Here is a 14,322-nt window from a genome sequence, read left to right on the forward strand (position 1 = left end):
AGTTCAGACTTATTTCTGTATTTATTTAAAAAGTCGCTCTTCCAGAATCTCATGATGTCTTTAGCACATGGACAGAGTATGGAGTTTGCTGCCAGAAATGCAATGCAAGAAAAAGAAAAAAAATAATTATTTAAATTATTTTAAAAAAAAAAAAATTAAAAAAAATTATCTGAAGAAAAGAAAAAAAAAGAACACAAAACCATAGAGAAAACAAACAAACAAATGAACCAAACTTACTGGGCTTCAAAAATGAGCCATCACAGTAGGGTTCCACTTCCAATTTGATTATGTAATGACCTATTTTTTCCTCCAGAAGGTAATACAGTCTGAAGTTCAGATATAATGCAGAAGATGTTGTTTGTTAGAGTGGAAACAAAGTGAAAAGCTAGTTATAATGCCAGGATTGTTTCTGATACTCTGGGAGAAATACAAACATTATTGTTTAAGTGTCAATTTGGGTTAGTTTTATTTAGTTCTAGAAACAGAAAGGCTTTGCCTCATTCCCAGGATGCACAGAACAAAAGTTAGGCCCACCATACACAGTTTACATGAGCTGTAAATTATATGTTGGGATAGAAGAGCATGGCATTTCTTCTGTGAGTGAAGTACAGCCAAATTGTTTTGTATAGAAGAAATGGGTCTTTTAAAATCTTTTCCTTACTATTTGTCATGGATCAGTCTTTTTCACATTCTCACAATACATGGTGCCTTACTCTGGAGAACAACCCTAGTACAGGATATGGAATTACTAACTCTGATGAAGGTTAGTCAACTCTGACCATGTTATAATCACAGGGGTGGGACTAAGACAAAAGTTTTGCAGAGATTTGTATTTAAGCTATGTTTTATTCATAATGAAAGGCATTTTGGATGGCATCGAGTGTCAGAGATAAATATTAGTACCTACTCACAGAACCAGACTAAAAACTTGGGCAAGTTCTGGCATGTGACATTTGGCATGTAATTTTGTGTGGATCACTGTTTAATTAAGAGCACTCAGGGCCTTCTTGAATAAAACTGCAAAGGCAATTCAATCATAGTTTATCTCTCAATCAGTCTTAGAAGAGGTTCATTTCATAACTGAAGAACTGGATCAATTCCAGCTTTTTTTTCTGTTAAAATGATCATGCAATGTAATATAAAGATGTACAGGTAACACCAGGGAACAGAAAACTTTTTCAGTGGTCACTACATGTGCTTTACAATAGAGAAGAAAAGTTCATGACTGATGATTCTTTTCAGAATCAATTAGATCAACCAGTAGTTTGTACATGGCTGATTTTCCACTGAAGTAACTGTGCAAGCCAGCTTTCTGCAAAACGAGAGAGTCTAGGACAAGAATTACTACATTTCTGCTTCTTTTCAGTAACATAATATCTTTCTGGGGACAAACACTTAGGCAATTACTGTAATTACGATAAGAACTCAATTTCCCATGTGATATACAGAAAATGAGTAGCCACACAGGGCCATGTAATTACATTTAACCCTCCTTCCCCCCAAAAAAATCATTCACTTGGACAGTATGAAATTGTTTATTTGATACATCAGTGTTAAAATCATACAAACACACATAGAAGAAAATTAAGAATTAAATTCTGTCTTCTCTTAGAGTCCCTTTAAGGAAGGTGAAGGGAGCAAAGAGAGGACAAAGCTATGTGAGCTCAGTGTGAAGGAATGTAGCTAATGTTCCTTATCTGACCTCATGCTGAGCCACAACACCAGCACGGAGCAGTTCTTCTACGGCATCATCTTCATACTTAAGCATGCCCTTTAATATCTCCACTGTATGCTGTCCAACAAGTGGAGGTGGTTTGGGATGTGACACAACAAATTCACTATATCTTACACCTGGCCCTGTAAAACAAAAAAAAAACAAAAAAAAAAAAAAAAGGAAAGAAATTATTTTCAACATTTACTGATCATATCAATATTGAAGTGTTTAGTTTAGTTTAAGGAAAAGTATTTAATTTTCACTGCAGTCAACACAGTGTGTATTACTTTCATCTGGGATGGATTTTTCTTCAGAGAGTCTGGTATGATGCTATGTTTTTGATTCTAGGAGAAAAATAATGTTGGTAACACACCTATGTTTACAGTTGCTGCTAAGCAGTGTTGTACAGAGCCAGCACCATTCTCAGTGAAGGGCCAAGGAGCTGAGAGGGAATAGAATTAGAACAGCTGACTTAAACTGGAAAAAAAGGTTATTCCGTATCATATGTCATCATGTGGCAGAAGTTTTTAAGGGTGTGGGAGCTCATCTGGCTCTTCCACTGCTTGAGGTTTAGTGGGCATCGGTGAAGAGGTGGTGAGAAATTGCTTGTGCATCAGTTATGTACATTCATATATATGAATATGTAGTAATAACTATAATCCTTTTCCTTTTATCTATTATAGTAAATAGTTTTATCTCAATCCACAAGTTCTTTTTTTTTTTTTTTTTTTTTTTTTTTTTTTTTTTTTTCTTCCTGATTCTCTCCCCCATTCCACTCGGCCAAAGACTGTGAGTGAATGAATGTGATGCTTAGCCACCTGCTGGGTTAAACCACAATGAAGTGCTTATTTACCATGGAAAAGTTATATTCTAAAATTAAAGACTAAACAAATTCCTGCCAACACTAATGCAGCAATAAGCCAGTTTTAGGTAGTTTACCCAAATACAGATTTGCTGAATGTCCAAAATTAAGGAAGTTTCTTCAGCACTATGTGTATCAGGTGTTCTCAGACTAATAGTACAACCCAGGCCTACCACTCTCTGCTAGCCTAACAATATAGACATTGCTAAATTCACACAGTGGGATGTGCTGCAGAAACCCCCACTCTGTCCACAACAGGAGGCAGCACAAATATAAGAACCCAAACAAATGTCATGTAAAGGCACTGTTATGTTTTCCTGGTAGCACATATGCAGTACCATCTCCAGCAAGAGACAATTCAAGCACCTCTGCAGCATTCATCATTACCCTACAGTGACAAAGGACTGGCATCATGCTCAGAAATAGTATTCCTCACTTTGTTTTATGTTTTCAAGAAACAAACAAACATAGTAGCAGCCATATGGCTTATTTACTTTGGCAAGAATAACTTCAAAAGTGCTCTTAGGGAAGCTGGCAATGATACAAAAACTTTCATGTCTACTGCAGGTATCCAGAACTTAGTTTTTAGCAGTCCTCTGCAGTGAGTTGAAGAAAGTTTTCAATGCAGTTCTTTGCAGACAAGTACCTATATTATTACTGTAAGTATCAGAAGAAAGAACAGGCCACACATTTACTGTGAGATCTAAAAGACTGTTTTATAGAGAAACAGAGGATAATAACTTCCAGAATCGTCAGTTAAAAGTTTTTTCTTTCATAAATAATTCAACAACTTTTGATGCTTTTGACAACAGACATAAAGATTCCTCATACTTACGGCCTTTATTATACCCTCATAAGGATTTTACAGAAAAAGCTACAAGTAGTTACATCTTCCCTGACATCACTACAGCTTCACTTGGAAATGCAAAGAAATACATACACAGATCAGTTTGGCTTAGTTCTGAAGGAATAAAAGGACATCAGCTTGTAAGGGTAACAAACCAGAAGTCATCATTCTATAAGAGGATGAGTAAGAAAGTTGACTACTTGAGTTAATGTTTATTTGTGCAGAGATGCTGAATAAGGTCACATGGCATGCCAAATTATGCTGTTTTTGCAACAGTCTTCCCTAAGCAGATCACTTGTAATCAAACATTTAATGCAGTATTCACAGGTATTCATCTCAAATTGAGGAAGATATGAGAAGGAATGTTTGGGAAAACTTATTTTTTCCATGCTGACTGGGTATGTTCCTAATATGCTCCTAGAAGAGTTGAGGAATAGTTCCTGTGTTTTGAAAGGAGAGAACTGGGGAATTACAGATCAAATCATTAAACTTCAAGTGATATTAAATACTGTAGAAAATAATCACATTGAAAGTACTCAGGATGTATCTATCAAGAACAAATAATATCCATTCAGCCTCCTCTATACGTGCCAGAAGCAGCACTGAAGGCAAGACTTATCCCACCTAAATTTACAGACAAATAATCTACAGATTTTTAGTTGCTTAGGTTCCCTTTTGAGTAACTGCAGATTAGAAGACACACATTTTAAATTCACTAAAGAAATGTGGTCTAGGTAAATCCAAACCCAGATACAATTCTGAGTGGGATATCATATTCAGAGAACAGCTACCTGGGGTCTTCTAAAACAGGAGAATGCTTCAAGTCAGCTCCACAGGAGAGGAGTTGAGAATGAAACACTAATTGGTATTTTTTAGTGGGTCAGTTGATGGAACTCACACTGTCCATGCTCAGGTTTCAGGAGAGTTCACGTTAAAACTGACTGTGAAATAGATTTCACAATGACTAGTCTACACCAAAGAAATGGTCTGATAAAACAGGGTGAAATTCCATAATGACAAGGGGAAGGAACTACATTTAATTACATAGATATAGGGCAAGGGATAATCAACAATGTAGAAGAAGCTAGGGGTTACCCTAGATCACAGAGTGTATGAATCAACAACATTATGTTGTTGCGAAAAAGGCTATAGCATCATGTAGGGACATACAAAAAAGAGAGCAGCCCGCAGGGTATATGAAATAATCCTTTTGCTCTAGTTAGGGATGGCAGGTCACAGCCTGAATGGTGACTAGTGGGGGCTTCCCACTGCATAGCCATAAACCCTAAGAATTTCTTGCAGAACAGCAACTGAAGCGATCAGCAAAGGCATGAACAACTGAACAAAGTGGCTCATGTACCTGAAGAGAAGGCCATTAAAAAATACTGACTTCTGAACTGTCTTCAAAACTTCTGTGACCCTTCTGCAACATGAAAATAAACCCTTTTTCATATTCATGATGGATGAGAAGTTAATTGACTTAAATTGCAAAAGTAAGAGTAAAGTCAGGTGCAAGAAAACAAACTTCAGTCATGGTGGGGCAGTGAAATGCTGAAAGAGGTCTTGTAAGATTTCTTATCAATCAGGCTTAAAGGAATGATTATGGTAATATAGCTGAAGCTATGGCTGGTCCTTGAGATTTCTCAGTCTCTTGCAGTGCCTTTCACACACTAATATTTGTGATTGGTGGTAATTTTTCTATTAATTAATCACCCTAATTCAACTCAGCTTGAACATAATCCAATTTTCAGAGGAAATCCCATGTGAGAAAGCAATATCTTTTAAAAGGACATGTGACATCACCAAAGTATATTCTTATTAACTCCTTTTCCTAGGACTGACAGAGAGCTGAACTGGTCCTAGTGCAAGCCACAGGAATGATGTATTTATGTCAACTGCAATACATATGAAGAGAATTTCAGAGTAAAAACGCCCCTTAGAGATCCAGAAATTCAAAGTAGGCACAAAACTATTAGGCAATTTCTATAAAAAATAAAAAACAAATAAAATAGAAATATTCTTATTTCTGGCATGTGTAGCTTAGAACATAAATATGCCTTCTTTATACATAGAAATCATCAGACTCTCACAGGAATTAATCAGTATTTATACACTGTTTCCACTTGTTTGTGCAAATTTTTGCTAGTGTTAACATTTCTAGTCGTAAATCCCAGGACATTTTGCAGTGATAGCAGAAGACATTGAATAAACTTATAAGAAAACAAAATTGAAATTAAGTGTACAACAGGCATAGAATGCTTCACACTTCCCAAAGAAATTAATCTTACAAAGTAGAATACACTAGGAAACTGCACAGCAATTATAAAAAACAGTGTCTTTTTTGAGCTTTCATTGTTTAGCACATCATTCATCACGCTACTTTTCACTTTGATAGAGTTATAAAGTTATCTACATTCATCCAAAGGATCTAGTTGCTAATGATCCATCATTAGCGATTCTCGGTTCTTTCCTTGTGTAACTTCTCCTTGGCTTCTGTGTCAATTAATAGGGTGCAAAGCTTGCCAGTCAGGCTTCAGCAATCCCACGCTCCTACCGAACAACACTCCCGGAGAGCAACCAGCAGAATGCTATGCAAATGCTAATTAAACACAACTGCCTTATGAGGAAACCATCCCTTCAGGCAGAGGGAGGTGAACTGCTTTAATTAAGGTCAGAAGCATTTGCATGTGGGTGAGTTACAGGGAGCTCTGCAGATGAAAGCAAGCCTTTGCTGGGATAGAAGCAAATTTACTGGCTGGAGGAGGTCACCTGTTGGGACCATCCTGCTGTAAGCAGGACACTGTTCTCAATTCAGTCATCAAGTTAAAGAGACAGCTATGGTCACTTGAAGAAAACAGGGAAGGAATGAGTAGCTGTGGTTTACCTTTGTTCCATTAAATTAAAAAGAGCTTCTCTCTTTTTGCTTCAATTATTGCCAGTAAAGCAAAGAGCTTTCACCACATTTAAATTCTAGGCTAACATTCTTATTATTGTTATTATTTTGACTTTGGCACGCCAAAATACACTAAAATACATGCTGTGTACAACATGTAATGTTCAAGGATAGTAGTGCAATGAGGAATCAAAATTTGTATCACTGTTGACTATGTTAACAGATGTACCTTAAAGGGTCATCTTGAAGATTTCACCAGTAATTGAACACAACACCATCACAGTAAATTCTGTTTCTTTGGTGCTTATCTCCTACAGAAATGCTAGGCCCTGAGCAGAGCTATTATGTTGGGATGTATTAGACACATTAAAGAGGAAGATAAAATGAAACAAAAGCAATAAAACTAGACCATGGTAAGGGCCCTGTGGGAATGAAATACCTTCAAATGTTTACCATAAGCAGGTGAAATCTGTGAATGCATATGAAACATGTCACTCTGCATTTCTGAGATTCAGAGCTACAGAATCAAAGTCAGTTTTATTATATTATATAAGTAGTAGAAACTGAACAAGAATGACACTGAAAGAACAAAGAATAGTGGTGGTCAGCCCTTAAATGAGGTCTAGAGGAGGTGGAGTCAAGCTCCACCTCTTCCAGAAGCACAGCTACATTACTCTCACCTGTGCTCCCACAGCTGAACCAACATTCACCTCAGCTGATTAATCAGAGCTTCAGGCTGTGATCACCAATTTCCCATACACAATTTCAATGAAATATCATAAACAGAGATGGCTCAGAGCCAACACATTTGCACCCAGATCCCATATATGCTACAGTTCAAGTATTTGGGGTGTTCAATCAGCTAGTTGTGAAAACACTATAAGGGCAGGATCAGCAGAAAATGAGAAGCAACTTTAAAGGTACTGAAAAGAAAAAAAATACACAGTATATCAGAGAAACAGGATTAATGACTGACATGAAAAACACTCTGGAGTTAGAGGTGATGTGTTCAGGAATGCTCTACCAAGAGTAGACATGGGAGACTTCATTTTGAATGTTGGTTCTCTTCCCTGTTGTCCCAGCCCTGACTTGTGTTAATCCACCTCCCAGCTGAGATATGCATGAGATACCTGAGCATACAGTACAGCGCAGCCTGGCTATGACGCCTTTACACTGAGCTTCTGCTCCTTAGAAAAATACAGAGTGAAAAAGTACACACAGGCCAAAAACAGTTGTTAAGAAGTATTGCTGGTATAAGTAGGTGGGCACGCAGACTTCAGGAAATCTCCAGAAGGCATCACTTTAACTGGAGAACTCCAATATGTTTTGGTTTCTTGCTACAGAAGTTTGAGAGTTTGGGAGACTTCTTGGGATTTATCTTTAATTAATCACTGGAAATAATCTTTTCCTTTTACATTACATTACAGTTTTTAAGGACAACTCAGAACTGGAAAAATATCAAGGGGGGTAATATTCAGGCTCACTCCTTCTTCCTTTACAGCAGATTCCACTTCCTCCCCTGCTTAAGATAGAGCCACACAGAGTGTTCATCTGGCACTCAGCACAGCTGGTAGGGTGCAAAACTTTGGTAGGATGCATAGAAATGGATGGACAAACCTTTTCAAATGGGAAAAAAAAAAAAAAAAAAAAAAAAAAAAAAAAAGTACAACCTGTGTTAGGTGCCATATAAACACAGATATAAATAATAAATCAATAAATTAGTATTTATTATTTATATAATTATATAAATGATTATATAAATAAATTAAAGAAATATATAATATAAATTAGTATTTATTATTTATATAATTATAAATAATTAGTAAACAGTAGTAAAATCTGCAGTGCAGTAAAAGTGGACAGGAAGGAGTTAGGAAGGTTCACTGATAGAGCTTTAAACTAGGTACCAAAGAGGAGTGGGGGTGTAATTGGGGTCACTAGAACAGAGCTTGTATGTAACATGCCAGTGCTTATAGGACTGTGATGTACTAGTAAGATCCCACAGTCTTGTGCCCTGGTGAATGAGGAGGACGATTCACCCTTTTGTAGGAAGAGCACAAGGGTTGTTGTGAGGTTGGTGGCTACAGAAACACCTGAGTATGGTTATGAGGGCATTAGGACTACTGTAGGACTACTGTCACTAAAAAGGAGGCCCAGCTCGGGTTCTTTTACACTAATGCAGACAGCATGGGTAGTAAACGGGAGGAGCTGGAAGCCATTTTGAGGTCAGAAAGCTATGATATAGTCTCCATCACGGAAATGTGGTGGAATGACTTGCACAGCTGGAGCGCTGTAATGGATGGCTACCGACATTTCAAAAGAGATAGGCAAAGCAGAAAAGGCAGTAGTGTAGCCCTCTATGTTAAGAAAGAATGTGAATGCATGGAAATTAATGATGGTGATGATAGGGTTGAGAGCTTATGGGTCAGAATAAAAGCAAAGGGCAATAAAACTGACATTATCTTGGGAGTCTGTTACAGGCCACCCAACCAGGATGAAGAGGTGGACAAAACACTTTACAGACATTTGGGTGAAGTCTCAAGGTCTCTCCCCGTTGTTCTCATGGGGGACTTCGACTTCCCAGACATCTGCTAGATTTATAATATAGCAGATAGGGAACAGTCCCAGAGGTTCCTAGAGTGTGTGGGAGATAACTTCCTGATGCAGCTGGTGAAGGAGCCAACAAAGGGAAGCAAAATCCTGGACCTGCTGTTTGCTAACAGAGAAGGTTTTGTTGCAGATGTAAAGGTAGGAGGCTGTCTGGGGCATAGTGATCACGATGCTAGATTTCTCAATCCTTGTTAAACCATGGAGGGGAATCAGCAGAACTGCCAGCTTGGACTTCCAGAAGGCAGAGTTTAGCCTCTGTTGAGAAGGTCCCTTGGGAGGTAGTTTTGGAGGGTATGGAAGCCCAGGGAGGCTGGGAATACTTTAAGGAAGTTATTTTAAAGGTGCAGGGGCTGACCATCCCCAAGTCATAGAAGATGAGACTATGTGCAAGGAGGCTGGACTGGCTGAACAGAGAACTCTGGCTGGAGCTCAAGAACAAAAGGAAAGTTTATGGACTTTGGAAGAGTAGGCAAGCAACTTATGACAATTACAAGTACATAGTGAAGCCGTGCAAGGAGAAAATTAGGATATCAAAGCCTGGCTAGAACTGAACTTGGCCACTAAGGTAAAGGACAATAATAAGTCTTTCTATAAATACATCAACAGTAAGAGGAGATCTATGGAGAATTTCCATCAATTGTTGGATGCCAAGAACAACATGGTGACCAAGGATCAGGATAAGGCTGAGGTACTTAATGCCTTCTTTGCCTCAGTATTTAATAGTAAGACTTGTTACTCTCTGGGCACACAGCTCCTTTCACTGGAAGGTGAACAAAATAGGCCCTGCATAATTCACGATGAGATGGTTTTGGACATGATCCAAAAGCTCACAGTTCCATGGGACCAGATGGATTTCACTCTAGAGTGCTGAGGGAGTTGGGGGATGTGGTTGCCAAGCCACTCTCCATCACCCTTTGGCAGTCCTGGCTAACCAGAAATGTCCTGGTGGACGGGATACTTGCAAACATGATTCCCATCTTCAAAAAGGGCCTACCTGGTAGCTACAGTTTCACCTTGGTGCCAGGGAAGGCTACAGAATGGATAATCTGAGTAGCCATCATGGACCAACTAAAGATCAACCAAGGGATCAGGCCCAGTCAGCATGGGTTTATGAATGGTAGATACTGTCTGACAAACCTGATTTCATTCTGTGATAAGGTGACCCACCTAGTGGATGAAGGTAAGGCTGTCAATGTGGTCTACCTGGACTTCAGTAAAGACTCTGACACTGTCCCCCACAATATCCATTGGAGAAGCTGACTGCTCATGGTTTGGATGGGCATATGCTCTGCTGGGTGAAACACTGGCTGGATGGCCAGGCCCAAAGAGTTGTGGTAAGTGGAGTTAAATCCAGTTGATGGCCAGTCATGAGTGGTGTCCTCCAGGGCTCCGTTCTGGGGCCACTTCTATTTAACATCTTTATTACTGATCTTGAGAAGTGTTTCAGGATTGAGTGTTGATCTGCCAGAGGGGAGAAAGGCACTACAAAGGAACCTGCATAGACTGGATTGATGGGTCAAGGTAAACTGTATGAGTTTCAATAGGGCCAAGCATCTGGTTCTGCACATTGGTGACAACAACCCCAGGCAACCTGACAGGATTGGGGAGGGGGCTGGAAAACTGCCTAATGGAAAAGGATCTTGGTGTACTGATGGACAGTTGGCTGAATGTGAGCCAGCAGTGTGCTCAGGTGGCCAAGAAGGCCAATGGCATCTTGGCTTGTATCAGGAATGGTGTGGTGAGCAGGACTAGGGAAGTAATCCTGCCCCCATTCTTGTCACTGGTGAGGCCTCACCTTGAGTACTGTGTTCAGTTTTGGGCACCTCAGTTGTATGGGAAATTGGTAATCACAGCCTGAACCTCTGATTAATCAGCTGAGGCAAGTGTTGGGTCAGCTGCGGGAGCACAGGTGAGAGTAATGTAGCTGTGCTCCCGGAAGGGGTGGAGCTCGACTCCACCTCCTCTAAGACCTCATTTAAGGGTTAACCCCCCACTAAGGCAGCATCTCTTGGAGATTGTTCCTCAGTGAAGACTGCTTCAGTCTCTCCAGTCAAGGCATCAACACTGGTGAGTTTTTCTTTATGTATAACCTTTGTATTTTTACCATCATCTTCATTAATATCTTTATATTAGCCACCCTTACATCAGTACAGAAGGGTGTTGCCAAAGAAGGGCAATGAGGCTTGTGAAGAGCTTGGAGAATATGCCTTATGAAGAGAGACTGAAGGAACTGGAGCTGTTTAGTCTAAGGAAGTGGAGGCTGAGGGGAGACTTTATTGCTCTCTTCAAATATCTGAAAGGTTACTGCAGTGAGTGTAGGGCTGTTCTCTTTTCTCTGCTGAAAGAACGAGAAGTGTCATCAAGATGTGCCAGGGTAAGTTTAGGTTGGATATCAGGAAAAAGTTCTTTACAGAAAGGGTTGTTATGCACTGGAATAGGCTCCCCAGGAGTTGGTTGAGTCATCATCCCTGGATGTGTTTAGAAACCATTTGAATGTGGTGCTCAGGGACATGATTTAGAGGAGGGTTGTTTGAGTTAGGTAGTACAGTTAGGCTGCAGTTGGACTTGATGATTTTGAAGGTCTTTTCCAACCTGAGTAATTCTATGATTCTATGATCCACAAGCCACCTGTTTACCTTTCCTTATTTGGCAAATGCTGACAGCTATGGGAGAGCTATGAGGATTATCCAATGCTATAACAGTCAAGAACATAAAAACTGAACTATTGTGAGGCAATGGAACTGACGGGCAGAGCACAAAAAAAAAATAAAAAATAGTTATTTTCTGATAATCATAGACAGGTGTCTAAAAATCACAACACGTTAAGCCCAAATTTTGGCACTGGAAGCATCCATTATAAAGTTCATAAAACTCTTTGTTCCATATACTTACAAAGTTACTTTTTTACCTGAAGGTTCATTTATTTACAGAAATACATTAAAAAACATTTTGTGTGTTTCTTGTCTGCCAACTTTCTGGATAATGTCAGTGTAAATATACTGCTCAGCATTTAAATATACCTCATTTTAAGGTGTCACCACACTATCTGTACCCAATTAACTATGCATGACTGCTGGGATATAAGCAATCATTTTTTTTTAGTCATTCTGGTTGTATTTTAAGAGTAATCCTGCATAACTGCATAATTCAATACAATTTTGAGAGAGGACTCTTAGTACATAAAAGCGTTAAGAACCTGACAGTAAGGTGCTGTCTACTACTTCCCATACATATCCCCTCAGAACACTGAAAATTTGGCCTTACTTTTTGTACAGCCTCATAGGTCTCCATTCTTTCATGAAACCCCCCATGAAACCTTAAGAGAAAGCTCAAAAAAAAAAAAAAAAAAGGAAAAAAAAAAAAAAGACAGGAAGGAAGACAAGGAGTAAGAATGCTCAGAGGTAGCAATTTTAAAGAACCATAAATTCCCTTGGTAAGAATCTATAGCTTCATTTCCGAGGGAAAAGCATTTACATGTCTGTCTGTGCTGTCTTTCTAATCATCTGTTTCTCTGTTTTGTCCCTTTGCCCCCCCAAAACTTCTGAATCTGTCAATTGCAATCACAGTGTAAAAATCCCAAGGATTCTTACCAGTTTTGTAAAAATTGGCAACTGCTGAAGGACAGATACCAAAATTGCTGTCCTGATGACATAGGGGAAAAGAAAACAAAACAAAAAAACACTCAGATATTGTATACTCTGGCTGCAAAGCACTTACCAATAAGTACAAAAACAACTGCATAAGAGTCACCTGTCTTTCCTTATGGATACATGGCATAAAGGACAGAAGGAAAGGTCAGGTAATCATAAGACCACACTGAGTTTATAGAGGATTGAAGGAAAATGATATTTAGTCCCACTGCACATGGAACAACTTCTAGACACCTTTTTCTACAGCACTGTGGAAGGTGCAAGATCAGGGCAAGGACACTTCTCTTAAGTCATAAATTGTTCAGGAAGGAGCTGAAGAACTTAATGGCAAAGGTGAATAACTGGGAGAAGCCTTGTAAAACTCCAGCAGAAAAAACCTAAAATGAAACTAGCTGAAGCTACTGAAAAGCCAAGCTAAAAATATAATTTGTCTCTAGTCATAATCTAATCAATATGGAACTCAATACAGAATCCCAGCACCGGATGTGGGTTAGCCACAGGATGTGTAGATACAGAAATTGTAATGCGGAAATTGTGGGGTGAGCCTGACAGGCTTGTGCCATTCAGGAAGTCAGACTCTGTGACCATAATGGTTATTCCTGGGCATAAGAGGTATGGAATTCTGAAATGCCCATTAAGCTCAAATGTTTCCATACACTAGTGCTGGGTTTAAGACGGACTACCTGAGCCTTCTCTGACACTTAAGAAGTCTACGTATTGTTTCACTAAGACATTAAGGCCTTAATCACTGTATCTTGAGAAGTATAATCAGTGAGAAGTGTCCTACTAATGTGGAACAAGAAAACTAGAATGTCACTTGAAATGAGCCCCTGGAAAGGACAGAGAACCACTTCATTGCAACGCTTGCAAGATCCTGGCAGTGAGTCATGCCTCAGCTGTGCAGGAAGGCAAGAGGCTCCTCAGAGCCCCCCTACTGAGCATGGGGAAAACTATTTCCCAGCCCCATGCCTTGTGGTTAATGTGATTTTGCATGTTGGGATAAGCATGTCAGCCAACCCAGAAAGTGTCTGCATCTCCTCAGTACACCAATCCATTCTTTCCTGTGTCCTGTCTCCAGCTATAGGTTAGATTCTTTGGCTGTTCAGAGACCCCAAAGGCCATCCTCCTGGCCAGCTGTGCATCATCAGAGTAGGAGGAGATTAATGTTTCCTCACAGATGAGCTCTTCTTTGCTCCTCAGGCAGCCAGCTGAAGCCTGCATACCTGAAGCTGATTTGAGTCTCCTTAATTCAAGGATCCAAGACAATCCACACTTAAGAACATATATGGAATGAGTCTAAGGCCGGATATAACTTTCTTGCTTACCTCTTACTTGTTAAAGCTGCTTTTTGCCGGGTAAGAAACTTTAAGCTTTTTCTAGTCAACTGGGGAAAAAAAAAAAAAAATCAAAAGCCTTCTCTGAACAGAAATTTGAAAGACTCTGCTGAACATTCTCCTAAGCAATCTTTTCCTAAGCATTTATGAAGTCCAAACATTGTGACATCACTCACATCCCAAGTCAGATAGTGCAGCTCCTATGGATCATTCTTCTATGTCTATCCTTGAAGTCCTTGCCTAGTTATTTCTACACCATTCTGTAAGCACAGACAAGACACAGTTTACTGCAATGAAGAATAAGCATTTTTCCACGCTACCTCCTAACCTCTTCTAACTTCAACTTGAAAGGAGAACTGATACTAAAAGAGCTATTTGTGATGACGCCAATCATCTTTCCTTAAGTCTCTTT

General features: G+C 39.3%; 1 protein-coding gene across 1 annotated transcript in view; it reads right to left on the reverse strand.

Annotated features, from left to right (window-relative positions):
• Window positions 1-444: 444 nt before the first annotated feature.
• The window catches only part of SUGCT (succinyl-CoA:glutarate-CoA transferase), a 327,084-nt gene continuing 313,206 nt past the window's right edge, over window positions 445-14,322 (reverse strand). Inside the window, exon 14 of the mRNA XM_072329171.1 lies at window positions 445-1,857. Coding sequence (XP_072185272.1) covers window positions 1,694-1,857 — 164 coding nt within the window. The 3' untranslated portion in view covers window positions 445-1,693. The remainder of the gene's footprint in view (window positions 1,858-14,322) is intronic.

The sequence above is a fragment of the Excalfactoria chinensis genome, chromosome 2, assembly GCF_039878825.1.
Source record: "Excalfactoria chinensis isolate bCotChi1 chromosome 2, bCotChi1.hap2, whole genome shotgun sequence".
In the NCBI taxonomy this organism is placed as follows: domain Eukaryota; kingdom Metazoa; phylum Chordata; class Aves; order Galliformes; family Phasianidae; genus Excalfactoria; species Excalfactoria chinensis.